General features: G+C 63.7%; 1 protein-coding gene across 5 annotated transcripts in view; it reads left to right on the top strand.

Annotated features, from left to right (window-relative positions):
- Dagla (diacylglycerol lipase alpha) overlaps window positions 1-14,072 on the top strand; it is a 59,001-nt gene extending 44,929 nt beyond the window's left edge. For all 5 annotated transcript variants that reach the window (XM_047519169.1, XM_047519171.1, XM_047519170.1 and 2 more), the window contains exons 9-20: window positions 332-456; window positions 3,866-4,019; window positions 4,522-4,605; window positions 4,686-4,763; window positions 5,123-5,203; window positions 5,950-6,092; window positions 6,392-6,460; window positions 6,785-6,857; window positions 8,106-8,302; window positions 8,849-8,978; window positions 9,466-9,653; window positions 10,892-14,072. In XM_047519169.1, the coding sequence (XP_047375125.1) occupies window positions 332-456; window positions 3,866-4,019; window positions 4,522-4,605; window positions 4,686-4,763; window positions 5,123-5,203; window positions 5,950-6,092; window positions 6,392-6,460; window positions 6,785-6,857; window positions 8,106-8,302; window positions 8,849-8,978; window positions 9,466-9,653; window positions 10,892-11,849 (2,280 nt within the window). In that variant the 3' untranslated portion in view covers window positions 11,850-14,072. The remainder of the gene's footprint in view (window positions 1-331; window positions 457-3,865; window positions 4,020-4,521; window positions 4,606-4,685; window positions 4,764-5,122; window positions 5,204-5,949; window positions 6,093-6,391; window positions 6,461-6,784; window positions 6,858-8,105; window positions 8,303-8,848; window positions 8,979-9,465; window positions 9,654-10,891) is intronic.
- Window positions 14,073-14,593: the final 521 nt, after the last annotated feature.

Genomic DNA, 14,593 nt, shown 5'->3' with positions numbered 1-14,593 from the left:
TTGCTACCCTGCCCCTCGCCCCTCACTCTCTTCCTTCTTGGGAAAACAGGCAAGGAAATCGATCCAGTGCTTTGAGTGATTTTCTGTCCCCAAATCGTTAATTCTGAGATTGGAGCGTCAGGACAGGTCTCAAGAGATTCGTGCCCTGATTGCATGGAGATAATTAGGGAAGTGCAATTATCATCTAGAGGCTTGGTCCTTCCTCTAAGGCCTGGGTCCCACACAGCCCCACCTGTGCACCCGCTCCCTGTGGGGGTGGATGGCCAGGCTCCCACCTCTGGGACTGCTGGCCTGAGGCGACAAGTCACCGCCTCTGCATGCTGTCTTCCAGCACGAGATGCTGCGCTACAAAGAGGTCTGCTACTACATGCTCTTTGCCCTGGCTGCCTATGGCTGGCCCATGTACCTGATGCGGAAGCCCGCCTGTGGCCTCTGCCAGCTGGCCCGGTCCTGCTCGTGAGTACCCTGCCTTGTCCCCAGCCATGCGAGTGCCTCCTTGTCTGGCCAGTGTGAGGGAGGGGCTAAGAGGATGAACTGGTGCCTGTGGGGTCGCCCACTAAGCTCAACAGGGGCAGCAGACCTTGCCTCCTCCTCCTCCCTTGGGCCCAGTGGTTGCTCTTCCTCAACGTCGCCAGCCTCACCTTTCCCCTCTGTCACCCCGAGCAGCAGAGCTCTGGGCTGTGGAGTCACACAGCTCTTGGTTTGAGTCCAGACCTTGTCACTTGCAGCCTCGAGCAAGTTGGTCTACTTCCCGGGGCCTGTTTTGGCATCTGTAAAATGGGGATGTGGATACATACGTCATGGAATTTTTTAGAGGATTAAATGAGATTCTGTACGGTGTCTACACTGCTGGATCCCTTCCCCTTCCAGCTCTTTCTCTGCCCCCTCAACCATTCCCGCCTGCCCACGTCTCCCCTGCTCTTGGCTTCCCTCCTGTGCTCTGCCTTTCTGGAGAGACTGTCTTGGGAGGGAGGCCCTATCCACAGAGGTCTAGGGAAAGGCACCAGGAAGGCCCTTTACAGGCTCCTTCCCGCTTCCCAGGGAGCTGGAAAGGCCTCAGCCCCAGATCTAGCCTCTGATTTGTCTCCACCCTCAGCCCGGCCCTGGGGGGTGTTCTGTTCTCCTAAGTGGGCCAGAGAAGGGCTCCAGGAAGAAGCCGCCCCTTCCTTGGTGGCTCAGCTGTTACCCTGTGCCAGGTAGAAGGAGGACAGCTCCCCGGGCTCCTGTTCCAGAAAGGCGGCATGTGAGGCAGGAGCTTGTCCTCAACACCCCTGTCCTGGGGCCCTCAGCAGCCACACCCACCCTGCCGTGCCCTCTCTTTCTTCAGAAAGCTCAGTGGCTCTTGGGACTTTGTTCTCGCCATGGCCCTGGCAGCTAATCAGAGGTAACCAGGGCACCTTTTCCCTCTCTGCCTGCTGCACGTGTTTGTCCTCTTCCCTGTCCTCTTGGGAGTCCCAACCAGGCGGAGCATCAAAATGAGCACTGGGCCAGGAGTCTGGAGACCCGGGTTCTGATGGGCCTTGCTGCGTTACTCATGGCAGCTGGGGGCCAGCCATGGAACCAGTTTTCCCATTTGTAAACAGGCAGCGTCTGCCCATAGGATGCTTTGGAATCCAGGGGTCACAGGCAGGCGGGACTTCAGTGCACTGCATGCAGCAGGGTTGTGGGCCTTTGCATCCACCTTCTCAATGGCCCAGAGAGTGCAGAGTCCTCAGACCCTAGGGGGACCCCAGGGCCTGTGGGGCGGAGATGTGGCAGAGCTGAGGCCCAGGTGTGCAGCCAAGGACATCAGACAGGCCAGAGGACTGGACGCTCTTCTTGGCTACCCAGGCCTGGCTGCAGGTGCTGGCTGGAGGCAGAGGGGCTGCCCACCGGCCTCAGGCCTGGGCCTCTCCCTTGGCAGCAGTTCTCCCCTGCTCAGGGCATGGGAAGCCAGGCCTGCCCATGCCGGCTCCTCTGGCCATCTGGGGCTCCAGCCCTGCCCTGGATATGTGGCAGGTCTTTCTCCCACAGACAGACTGGCATCCAGGCTCCCACAGACGCAGGGTGGCAGTGCCACCCTCAAAGGCACTGCAGGGCTGCTCCCGTCCAGCCCGCCGCCCTGCCTCCTTCCTCACTGCCCCTGGTCCTCGGACCCCTTATTCAGAGCAGCCCTCACGGGAGGGGAGTCAGCGTGCCGCCTGCCTGTGGTGTGCCAGGCCCTTTCTGAACGTGGGCCTTTGGTCTCGCCCCAGCCTTGGGATGCAGCTGCGGGAGGAAACGGAGGCCCCTTCAGGCCCACGGAGTCCAGAAGTAACTTAAAGGATTCCAACCCAGAACTCAAGGTCACACCGTCGCAGCTTCATGCTCAGCCAAGCGGGAGAGGACCGCTATCTGAGAGTAGGAGCTCGGGCCCCAGCCCAGGAGCCCCGCTGCCTGACCTGGTGGTGGGGGCTCCTCCAGCCAGGGACCCCTCTCACAGCATCTCAGTGGTGCCCACACCAGACCCCGTAGCTCCCAGGTCTTGCCTCCACCCTGGCGTTTTTCAGTGAGGCCTGTCCCCTTTGGGAAGTAACCCCGCAGGTGCTACTTTAGGAGAAGACAGACCTCTCAGCATCAGGGACTCCTAGGATTCTTAATAAAATCTCAGCTGTCCTCTCAGGACCGCGGGCAGACCCTGTCATGTGCACTGTGGGCTCCAGGCCAGTCCGTTGGGTGCTGGCTCCCTCTGGTGGCCTGAGGAGCAGTGATCCCCAGCCGGGCGCTCTGTGCCGCGCTCCTTCATCCACTCGTGGGGGGCCTCATATGTGCCTGGCAGGTGTTGGTGTTGGGGACATAGCTGTGACCCCCACAGAGCAGACCCTGCCCTGTGGCACTCTGTGCTGAGACAGGACGCTGACAAGGGAATGTGGAGTGTGTCAGAGTCGGGTGCGGTGGGGGAGGGGAGCTGGGTGTCTGATGGGATGCGAACCGCTGGGTGGCAGGGAAGACCTCTCTGCAGCAGAGGCCGAGGGAGGAGGGCGTGAGCACGCAGGATCTGACGGGAGAGCATTTCAGGCCGAGGGAGGCAGGGGAGGAAGGAGGATGGGGAGGCGGGAAGATGGCCAGGCGTTAGAGCAGAGGCACCAAGGACGGGGGCGGAGGGCGAGTGAGGAGAGGAGGGGGAGGTGCAGCCAGAGACCAGGGCCAGGGCCCGCAAGGACACGGGTCCTCTGTGGCCTGAGGGTGTTGCTGTAGGGTTAAGTAGAAAAGTGACAAGGCCTGACTTCCCTTTAAAGGGTCATTGTGCCACTGAGTTGAGAACATAGGGAAGTGTGGGAGAGGGGACTGGTCAGCAGGCCCCTGGCTGCCCCCAGGCAAGGAGAATGGGAGGGAAGGTAGAGGGTCTGGTTCTGAGTCTGCTCGCAGACCCGACGGGCGTGCGGGGGTGGAGAGGGTGGAGGGGGTGGAGGGGGGCCCGGGGTGGCTGCCATGCAGGTGAGGTGGGCGGATAGGACTGGCTTTGTCGGACCTCTGAGGGGAGGTGAGCCCAGGTGGCTGGACGGGAGCACCTGGAGGGCTGGAGCTGGTCTGGAGGGGCTTCCTGAGCGCGCAGGACACTTAAAGCTTCCGACTGATGTGCAGCTGGAGGGGAGAGGGCCTGGGCGGAACCCACGGCTTCGGTGCCAGAGGACGAGGGCCAGGAGCCCAGCCTGGAGAGGACCCCCAGGGTCAGGTGCTGCCAAGAGAACAAGGAGCGAGCACTGGGGACTGACCCGCGGGCGTCAGCAGGGATTTTGAAGGTGGTGGGGCTGGATACCTGACTAGAGCAGGTTTGAGGGGACAGGAGGAGAAGTGGCACCATCAGGGGCTCCCTGGTCCTGAGCCACCTGCCCCCACCCGACAGGTGCTGCCTGTGCCCCGCGCGGCCCCGATTTGCCCCTGGCGTCACCATCGAGGAGGACAATTGCTGTGGCTGCAACGCCATCGCCATCCGGCGCCACTTCCTGGATGAGAACATGACCGCGGTGGACATCGTCTACACCTCCTGCCACGACGCGGTGAGGGGCTGGGTGGGGACAGCCAAGTTGGGGCCCAGGTTGGGGCAGGCAGCTCAGGGGCCTGGCATGGAAGCCACCCTGCTGGGCCAGCACGGCTGCCGCCCCTCCAGGCCACCCTGTGAGCAGTGCAGGGGCAGCTCCTCCTCCGCCACGCCCCGGCCCACACCCGCTCTGGGGCTGGAGAGTGGGTGCCCACCCGACCCCCAGCGTTGGCCTTCCCTGGCCCCAGCTGAGCTAGGGAATGCAGGAAGCAGGAGGCACAGAGAGGGCCGAGGTGCGTCCGGGCTCAGCAGTGAACAGCAGGAGGGGAGGGGCCAGGAGGGCAGGGAGGCTTGTGCCGGGGACAGAGGACCCTCAGTGACTGCCAGGAGCCCTGGCCCTGGAAGGAAGCAGGGGCTCCATGGCCAGTGGAGCAAGCTGTGGAGCCAGGAATAGGGCTTAGGTCCCTCTCCCAAATCTGACCCCGTCCTGGGCCCCTTGGCCTCACGCTGCTGCTTCCTAGGTCTATGAAACCCCCTTCTACGTGGCCGTGGACCATGACAAGAAGAAGGTGGTAATCAGCATCCGCGGAACCCTGTCCCCTAAGGTATGCCCCTGCAGCCCCCGCCCCGGGTGACTGCCTCCCCCTTCCTCGTCTCCTCAGCCACCCTCCCCTCCTCTCCCCAGGACGCCCTGACCGACCTGACGGGTGATGCCGAGCGCCTCCCTGTGGAGGGCCACCGTGGCACCTGGCTGGGCCACAAGGTACCCGCCCCGTGTGCCCAGGAGCCCTCGCCTTCTTCCCCAGCAGCCCGCGGACGCCTGCCGTTGGGGTCCTTCCTGTTCACTGGGCCACGGGAGGTTGCTCGGAAGGTGTAGATTAGTCTGGAAGGTCTGTGGCCCGCTTGCTGGAGCCCCCCCACCCAGTCCAGAGCCTGCCTCTGGGGAGAGGCCAGGCCACCGGGTCAGACACACCCCCTCTGAGCCTCAAATCCCTCATCTGAGGTGTACGTGTCCCCCAGGCCCGTCCACCCCACAAGGACAGGGCCAGTGCACCGTGGTCACTGGCTTTGCGGGTCCCCGGGGACCTTCTGTCAGCATCCTGCTCTGCTCCTCCCGTCCAGGGCATGGTGCTGTCAGCCGAGTACATCAAGAAGAAGCTGGAGCAGGAGATGGTCCTGTCCCAGGCCTTCGGGCGAGACCTGGTGAGTGGCTTTCCATGCCCCAAGCCCTGTGCCAGCCAGTGCAGCGGGGCCAGGAGAGGCTGGGCGATGGCGGCCCTCCCCTCCTCTGCTGCCCGGCCCCTCCCATGCAGCTCCCCAGGTCCCTTCTGGTCCAGCTCCGCCGAGGTGCCCTGCTTGCCCCCGTGGTCACTAAGTGCCTACTCCAGGCCGGTGCTGGGGCTTCTCAGCCTGGAAGCTGCACAGCCATTTACCCAAAGGACATTTTATGGAGACATTCAAAGAACAAAACAGCAAGAAGAGTGATCACAGGGCAGGTGGAAGGCACGCTGCTCTGCTTGGTGCGGCCGGAACCAGCCACCATCCCCCTGGCTAGGCAGGCCCAAGGTGCCACCTACTGCCCCTTCCCTGGCCTCAGAGACTCTAGTAGGAGTCGGTGGTGGAATGGGGACAGGTGACCAAGTGATAACAATAGAGCATAAACCACTGTAGTGATAAGGTAGAAGCAGTGTCTAGAGGAGTGACTGGCTCCTGGAAAATCAGGGCGGGTGTCCCCCGGGAGGTGCCCTGGAGGGCAGTGGAGGCTGTGAGGACAGACGCCCTACGCAGTCGCTCTGTGGGGAGCTAGCGTGGTTCTCCCTCTGCCCCAGCATCCGCATGGCACAGACATGATTGCAGACCTCTGGGAGGACCCCCTGCCTCCTTGGCGTCAGCCAGGACAGTGACCTGGCCGCGGGGGGCAGAGCTCTCAGGCTTATCTCGGTCCCCAGGGCCGCGGAACCAAGCACTACGGCCTGATTGTGGTGGGCCACTCCCTGGGCGCGGGCACGGCGGCTATCCTCTCTTTCCTCCTGCGCCCACAGTACCCGACCCTCAAGTGCTTTGCCTACTCGCCCCCAGGAGGCCTGCTGAGGTGAGCTGCCGGGGCCTCGGGCTGCTGGCCGGGGAGGCCGGGCTCAGGCTGAGGGCTGGGAGCTGGGGACTGGCCCAGTGCGTGGAGCGGGCGGTAGGATGAGGACTGTGGAAAATGCCAGTCCTACCCTGGCAAGGCCATGTGGGCAGGAAAGACAGGGCCGGAAGCCTGGCCCGGCACCTGCAAGTTCCCACGAAGGTCCCCGGAGTGCAGGAGAGGGGGCCCGCTGATGGCCAGGCTCCTCCTCCAGGACGCCACACTGCCCCTTGGCCTGAGCTCCCACCTGGCTTCCCTTGCAGTGAGGATGCTATGGAGTACTCCAAGGAGTTTGTCACTGCCGTGGTTCTGGGCAAAGACCTCGTCCCCAGGCAAGTTCCGCCCTGTCACCTGGCCTCACCCCAGTCCCGAGACCCTGAGTCTCTCTCACTCGCCTCCCAGCTCCCTAGGAACCTGGGTGCTCCCCCCCTACCCTTTCCGCCCTGTAGTGAGAAGACAAGAGGACACAGGGCTGGCCCCGCCCTGTATGGCCTCTCCTCAGCTCTGCTCTGCTCTGCTGAGCTGCAGACTCCCTGCACCCAGGACCCTTGTAGACTGGTCTTCTTGCTCCTGGAGGCCAGGCGTGGGCCTACCTCGCCTGCCCCTCTCCAGCCCCTGACCAGGCCCAGCTGATGCCCATTTTGCGACTCCTGCAGGATTGGCCTCTCCCAGCTGGAAGGCTTCCGCAGACAGCTCCTGGATGTCCTGCAGCGCAGCACCAAGCCGAAAGTGAGCTCCCACCGGGCACCCTGGCCTCTGGGCAGCTCTGTCCATCCCTGCCCTGTCCCCTGCTGGTCCCTTGGGACAAAGCACAAGAGGTGCAGCTACTGTTGGCCAATGTCATGGGAACTTCAGGCCATCAGACCCTCAGCATCTCCAAGCCCAGCCCATCCGTCCCCTGTCACATAGAAGGGGAAACAGACCCAGCCTGGGAGATACTGGCCACATCACCAGTGGTCACCATCTCAGAACAGGAAGCCAGGAGCTGCCTGCCGTCAGAAGGGGTGATTCCACGAGGCCCAGGGCTTTGAGTTGGCTAAAGAAAGTTCTGATCCAAAGCCCAGTGAAGTTGCCCAGACCCAGGGGAGGCTGGGAGTGACCTGCAGGGAGGATTTGGGCTCAGTGTGTTCCTATCTCTGCGGGACCCGAGAGGTTAGCCTTTCCAGTGTGCCCCAGTGTCGGAGGACGTTGGTGGACTCTTCCTGTGCAAAGTTGCCTTCAATGCATCAGGCAGGTGGGGTGGGTGGAGTCTGGCCAGGAACCCTGGGGCAGGCCCCCAGCAGCAGGAGGCACACTTGGGCCCTTTGGTCCTCTGTGAGGTCACCCTCCATTAGTCCCCCCAGGTGGGTCCTTGCCCCGTGTGCCATCTCTGCCCACCTGCTTGATTTCCAGCTTTGGTGTCTGCAACCAAGGGTGCAGGCAGGGCCGTGGACCAGGTCTCAGGTGCAGGTGGTGGGCAGGACAACAGAGCTTATGGGACCGTGTCTGCCTGGAGCAGCCTGGTTCTGGGGAGGAGGACCTGCTCCTACCAGACCCAGGCCTGGGCGTGATCAGGCCAGAGGCAGGTGGCCGGGACCTAACCCAGAGGTGGCCAGGCCTGGTTGGTACAGCTGGCCCAGGCGGAGGTCCGTTCTGCCTCTTGACTTGTGGAGTGACCTAGAGCAAGTCCTTTCCCTCACTGGCCTGTCTCCCCATCCACTAGATGAGGGCTTGGCTGGTCTTCCAGCCCCTTGCCAGCCCTGAAATTCAACAATTCCATGTCATCTGTCCTTGGCATCTTATTGGCCACCTGGCCACCGTACACCTCAGCCACTGCCTCTTCAGGTGGGCACCGACCTTTAATGCTCCGGCCACTGCCCTTCCCCTGCCTCGTCACCACCCCTCCCTGCTGTCACCCGTCGAGCCCTCCTTCCTCCTGGCCCTGGCCACTCAGCCAGTGCTGCTCAGCTCTGTCCCTGTCTCCCCTGCCCCACACAGTGGCGAATCATTGTGGGGGCCACCAAGTGCATCCCCAAGTCCGAGCTGCCCGAGGAGGTGGAGGTGACCACCCTGGCCAGCACACGGCTCTGGACGCACCCCAGTGACCTGACCATCGCCCTTTCAGCCAGCACTCCGCTCTACCCGCCTGGCCGCATCATCCACGTGGTGCACAACCACCCTGCCGAGCAGTGCTGGTAGGTGCCACCCAGGGTCCCAGGCCTGTGGCTGCAGGGCCTGCGGCCTCTGCGGAGCTTCTGCTTGGGCAGGAGCAGAGCCTGGAGGGCGATTTCCCTAGCCTCAAGCCCTGGAGAGAAAGCAAAGGCCAGCCCAGAGCAGGACTCCAGGCTCCCCTCTCAGCCCCCGCCTTCGCCCCCAGTGTCCCCCGCCAGCTCTCACCTCGCGCCACGGCATCACGGGGATGGACTAGCAGGCAGTGTAGGCGAGGATGGTGCAGGCAGGAGAGGGCCAGCAGAGAGGCCCCCACACTCCCTCAGAGGCGTGGGCCCGGCCCTCGTCCCCAGGTGAGTTGATGAGCTGGCCCCGCCCAGGGTGGAGCAGGCATGGCTCAGGCCAAAAACGGGCAGGAGGCCATAGAGGCTGCAGCTGGGGCCCCAGGTCGGCCTTTCCCAGGCTGAGGGTAAAGCAGGGCCAGGAGCCAGGCCTAGGGAGAGCCCTCGCCCTGCCAAGCAGGGGCACAGCCCAGAGCCTCCTCAGCCCCTCACCGGCCCCTGTCCCCTCAGCTGCTGTGAGCAGGAGGAGCCCACATACTTCGCCATCTGGGGCGACAACAAGGCCTTCAACGAGGTGATCATCTCACCGGCCATGCTGCACGAGCACCTGCCCTATGTGGTCATGGAGGGGCTCAACAAGGTGAGCTGCCGCCTCGGAGCACACAGGGGCCTGGCAGGTCGATCCCTGTGCCCTTTCTTCCAACAAGGGCACTTAGGCTTGAGAGGTTGGCATCCCAGCCAGAGCCCCCAGCTGGGCCCCGGGGGGGCCAGAAAGGTCAGCTCCACCCTTGACTCTTGCCACAGCCCTGCATCACCCCACCTGGGACCTGTCCCTGAGGCAGGTAGGCTGAGAGGCCCTGAGGGCTGCCTGGGACATACCAGATGCACAGCCAAGCAGGGACAGCCTCCGCCACCACCAGCCACCGAAGGGCTGAGCACAGGAGAGGACCTGTCCGACCTCGAGGGTCTGTGGCAGGGCGCCACCTGTGGCAGGTCCCCAGCCTTCCTTGAGGAGCAGGGCCCTTGCAGGGAGGAGAGTGACCCTAGGGACCCAAGAGGCTGTTTGTTCTGGGAAGCCAGGCTGGGCAGCAGCCCCTGCCCCGTCAGCCTGCCTGTGCTGTCCCCAGGTGCTGGAGAACTACAACAAGGGGAAGACGGCTCTGCTCTCTGCTGCTAAGGTCATGGTGAGCCCCACGGAGGTGGACCTGACCCCTGAGCTCATCTTCCAGCAGCAGCCACTGCCCACGGGGCCACCCCTGCCCACTGGCCTGGCCCTGGAGCTGCCAGCTGCAGACCACCGCAACAGCAGTGTCAGGTGAATCACACAGCCCAGGTGTGCAGGGAGGTGCATCAGGTGAATCACACAGCCCAGGTGTGTGCAGGGAGGTGCGTCAGGTGAATCACACAGCCCAGGTGTGCAGGGAGGTGCGTCCATGGCGTGCGTGTCCTGGGCCCACACACATTCACAGGACTCTGCACACGTGCATGAGAGAGTCAAAGTGGCCCCTCTCTCCTGCTCTGCTCCCCTGCCCCTCAGCCTGCCAACACTGAGGGGCTGGGTCTCGCAGGATTCCTGTGGCGGCCAGGGAGGGTCTTGGCACCAGACCACACATCCATTCATACCCAAAGGTGGACACACGTACCTACACGTATGTGCATAAGACGTGTTGCATTGCAGCTTGTGCCGGCACATTCGCCTGCACACGATTATTAGTCACATATGTGCATGGACCCCATGCAGACACAGACACACGTGTGGGACACACACCAAGATAGCAGAAAACGTACCTGGGGACACACCAGGACAGGCAGACGTGTGTGAATGCACGAATGTACCTCAGCCAGACACAGGCACGCAGATGCACACGGACATGGCGTCACACGCGCTCACAGGTGCACACTTCCGTGCTCACACACTCTTTGGAGAGGTGAGTTCTTGGGCAATGGTGCATCTGACCAAGGTGCCTTCTGGAACCCTGGCCCTAGGCCCTTGGTCACAGATCTGGCCAGGAGGCTGCCTCCTGGTCCCTGTAGGAACCCCTGGACACCTCCCCCAGCTTTTTGCGCATTTCCTGTGGTAGCAGCATGGCCAGAGGAGGGAGCCAGTGTCTGTTCTGAGCAGCGGTGACCGCGGCAGCCACCCACTCCTGCAGGCTGAGCTGCAGACATGGGGCACCAGGGCTCCCTGTGCAGCAGAGGCCTGACCCACCGCAGTGTGAGGAAGACGTGAGGCAGCCCGAGGAGCGGCAGAGCGGGCTGGCCTCTCCTTGCTTCCTTCTTGCCCTGTCCCTCCCTGTCCCTCCCATTCCCATCAGTATGGTGACAGCAGGGTGCAGGGGCGCAAGCAGCATCGGGCGCCGACTGCTCCAGGCGCGTTCTTAGTCCCTTGGGGCCCGTCAGCATCGACCCTTTGTCTTCTGTCTTGAGTTCATTTTTAAAACAAGGCTTCCCTGCCCCACCCATTCGGCGGCTGAGTTAACTGCCCTTGTCCCCTCCCTGCCAGCCAGGAGCCGGTGGTCTCCTCTCCCGCTGAGTCCCGCTCTCCCTCTGCAGGAGCAAGTCCCAGTCCGAGATGAGTCTGGAGGGCTTCTCGGAGGGGCGGCTGCTGTCTCCAGTGGCTGCTGCAGCGGCCGCCCGCCAGGACCCTGTGGAGCTGCTGCTGCTGTCCACTCAGGAGCGACTGGCGGCCGAGCTGCAGGCGCGGCGGGCGCCGCTGGCCACCATGGAGAGCCTCTCGGACACAGAGTCGCTGTACAGCTTCGACTCGCGCCGCTCCTCAGGCTTCCGCAGCATCCGCGGCTCCCCCAGCCTCCACGCCGTGCTGGAGCGCGACGAGGGCCACCTCTTCTACATCGACCCGGCCATCCCCGAGGAGAACCCCTCCCTGAGCTCCCGCACCGAGCTGCTGGCGGCAGACAGCCTGTCCAAGCACTCGCAGGACACGCAGCCCCTGGAGGCGGCCCTGGGCAGTGGCGGGGTGACTCCAGAGCGGCCCCCCAGCGCGGCCAACGAGGAGGAGGAAGAGGCTGGCAGGGAGGGCGGTGGGGGGCCGGCCCGCGGAGAGCCCGCGCTGCACAACGGGCGCCTGGGGGACTCGCCCAGCCCCCAGGTGCTGGAGTTCGCAGAGTTCATCGACAGCCTCTTCAACCTGGACAGCAAGAGCAGCTCCTTCCAGGACCTCTACTGCATGGTGGTGCCCGAGAGCCCCACCAGCGACTATGCCGAGGGCCCCAAGTCCCCCAGCCAGCAAGAAATCCTGCTCCGCGCCCAGTTCGAGCCCAACCTGGTGCCCAAGCCCCCACGGCTCTTTGCCGGCTCGGCGGACCCCTCCTCGGGCATCTCGCTCTCTCCCTCCTTCCCACTCAGCTCCTCCGGGGAGCTCATGGACCTGACCCCCACGGGCCTCAGCAGCCAGGAGTGCCTGGCAGCAGACAAGATCCGGACTTCCACCCCCACTGGCTGCGGGGCCAGCCCTGCCAAGCAGGATGACCTGGTCATCTCAGCACGCTAGTGCCACTGCAGCTGCTGCCAGCCGAGGCCCTGGCTGGAGCAGGAGACCCTGTGGGCACCTGGTGGCTGCCCCCAGGCCAGGCGGCTTTGAGGAGAGGCCCCCGGGGTCAGTTAGCCTCAGGCATGGGCATTGCTGCTGAGCTGGGGGTCTGCGTCCCTACCTCAGCTTAGGACCCCCCAGAGCCAAGTTGGCTGGGATCCAGCCCCGCCCTGGGGACTGTGGGGGAGGGCAGGGAGCAGGAGGAGCCAGGCGCAGCCTGCTGGGCGGGCAGACCTACTCAGCCCCCGCAGCTTGACCCACCAGGGCATCCTGACACCCCTGTCCCGCAGTCGGCCTTGGGTCAACTGGCTTCTGGGGTGGAGAGCAGCCGCTCCCCAGTGTGTGCCCTGGCCACCCCCAGATCTGGTGCCTGCTGGCCAGTTCCCTGGGGCGACGTCTGTCAGGTGGCCCGCAGTGCTGTAAGTGTTTACAGAAGCTGCTGGGCTTTCAAGGCCCCACCCCAATCCCATGTTCAGAAGCCCCGCTGAGGGCCACGGCAGCCGGGGGCGGAGGGGTCAGGACCGCCCCTTCTCTGCGTGGCACCCCTCCAGCTGGCCCTGTCCATGGGTCCTGGGCACCCCTGGCCTGCTCCACCTACCTGCTACTTCCTAGTTTCCACCTTCCACCCCCAGGGATCCTGGCCATTCGAAGGGTGGTGGGTACTGCTGTGACCACCCCGCTGCAGAGTCAGTGCCCTGGGAGGAAAGGAGGCACCTGAAGTCCCTTCCTCCGAGGGTCGCGCCTAACTCCTTTACGTAGACCCCCACCACGCCTGCGCCTCCCTGGGCCCTGACATCTGAAACCAAACGAACCTCTGCCCCACTCGCCCGGTCCCTGCTGGCCTGGGCTCCTTCCTGAGAGCTGGCCTTTCTTCCCACCGCCCCCCACCCTCAGTGTCCTGTTGGTGGGACGTGGGGCCAAGAGTGGGGTACTGTGGGACCTGGCTGGAGACCCTCTGCCTGCTGCCCAGGGGAGGCCAGGAGGGCCAGGGGCTCCAGGCTGCCCTCATTGGGGTTCCTTCCCTCTGAAGCAGGCGTGGGGCGACTGTGCATGCTAGTGTCAGACGAGTGTGTGCATGTGCATGAGTGTGCCCCGTTCCTGAGGAAGGCCCTGGGGCTGCCTGCCCTGCCACGCGCCTGCCCCGGAGCAGCAGTGTGAGGCGGGGTGCTGCACAAGCTCCAGGGCTGGCGTGGGCGGGCGCTGGACCCCACTTGTGCCTTTGTCTCCTTGGAGGCACGGTGCCCCACCCGCCCCCACCCCACCCCAGCCCCCTGGGCCACCTAAACTCCCACGAGACCCACATCTCATGATCACTGGTACCTGGTCCTGAACCTCAACACCCCCCAGCTGGGGCTGGCCTGGCGGCTGCCCTAGGAGCACCTGCCCACCCTGACAGATGGGGACAGAGACTGGGAGCTGGGCCTCCCCTCCTGCCCCGCCAGCCCCACCTCACCAGATCCAGGCACCCTGCCCCCAGCAGAGAAGCAGGACAGAATCTGTGACTCCGAGAGTTTAAAGAACTAGACAAATTCTTGAGTTAGACAAAGGTTCCAACAAGCACCTTGGCCAGTAGCAGAGAGAGACTTGGGTCTGGCCTTTTAATTCTCCTCTTTGGGGTGGGTCTGGGGACTTCTAGGGTAGGTGTGTCCCCCCCCATCGCCATGCCCAGGACTGAGCCATCAGGGACAGACTCCCCCACCCCAAGGCTGCAGCCATGCCTGTACAGACTTGGGGCTGGGGCAGGCTTGGACTCAGCCCTGGACACCAGGGTCAGCCCACCCCTCAGCTGCCCCGCCCTGCCTCGCCCCTGAAGGATGGGCCTGCTGCACGTCTCCCTCACCCCTCGTCACATGGGGGGGTCTGAGCCACCCCCCTCTACCCAGGTCGGCTCAGACTGACCCCACACCGTCCCCCAGACCCACAGCACAAGCTCTCCCAGCTGCGCGCTGGCCTGTCCTCCCAGGGGCCTGGGCGACCTCTGTATGCAACGGGCAGGGAGCAGCCGGGTCCCACCCTGCGCACTCTGCGCCGTCTTCCCTGACTTTTTTTGTACTTAATGTATGAAAGATCCACACTAATATTGCTGTAAAAAGGAGAGACAAATTAATATAGCTTATTCTATAAATATGTCTGTATATAAAGGTTTCTGTATATTGTATAGAGCTGTGTATAAACTGGATGTAGAAGCACACTGGACACTGGAGTAATCTCTTCCCGCTGGCTGGGGACCTGCTGCTCGGCTTGCAGCAGAGTTGGGGGGCCACTGCCACTGTCCCCTTGCAAATCCAGAGCTTAAGGGGTAAACAGCTCCCGGAGCCCTAGCCTGTTTTGACCCCAACACATGGGGCGTTGGGTGGCTCAGGGACAGCTCCGTCCATGACTGAGTGCTGGCCTGAGTCAGCACAGTTCCCCGGGTCTTATTAAACTGTGGGCACCGTTTTGGCAGGTCAAGGAGAGGCTGAGGGCCTGCACTTCTCCCAGGCCTCAAGACCCGTCAGTGCCAGGCCCACGACCACCCTGGGTTGCTGCAAGGGGGCAGAAGCCCCTCGAGCCCCCGGCGTGAGGGAGACACGGGAGTGCTGCCTGCGTGAGATGTACCAGGACATCCGCGTCCATCACAGCGATAGGCCTTGAAAGGCATCCTGCTTAGTCCTTCTTCCTCCCGGAAGGACCTGAGGCTCAGAGAGGGTAATCTGCCCAGGACT

The sequence above is a fragment of the Sciurus carolinensis genome, chromosome 11, assembly GCF_902686445.1.
Source record: "Sciurus carolinensis chromosome 11, mSciCar1.2, whole genome shotgun sequence".
NCBI lineage: Eukaryota > Metazoa > Chordata > Mammalia > Rodentia > Sciuridae > Sciurus > Sciurus carolinensis.
The sequence above is the reverse complement of the archived record's forward strand: the minus strand, read 5'-3'. Positions and strand labels throughout refer to the sequence as shown.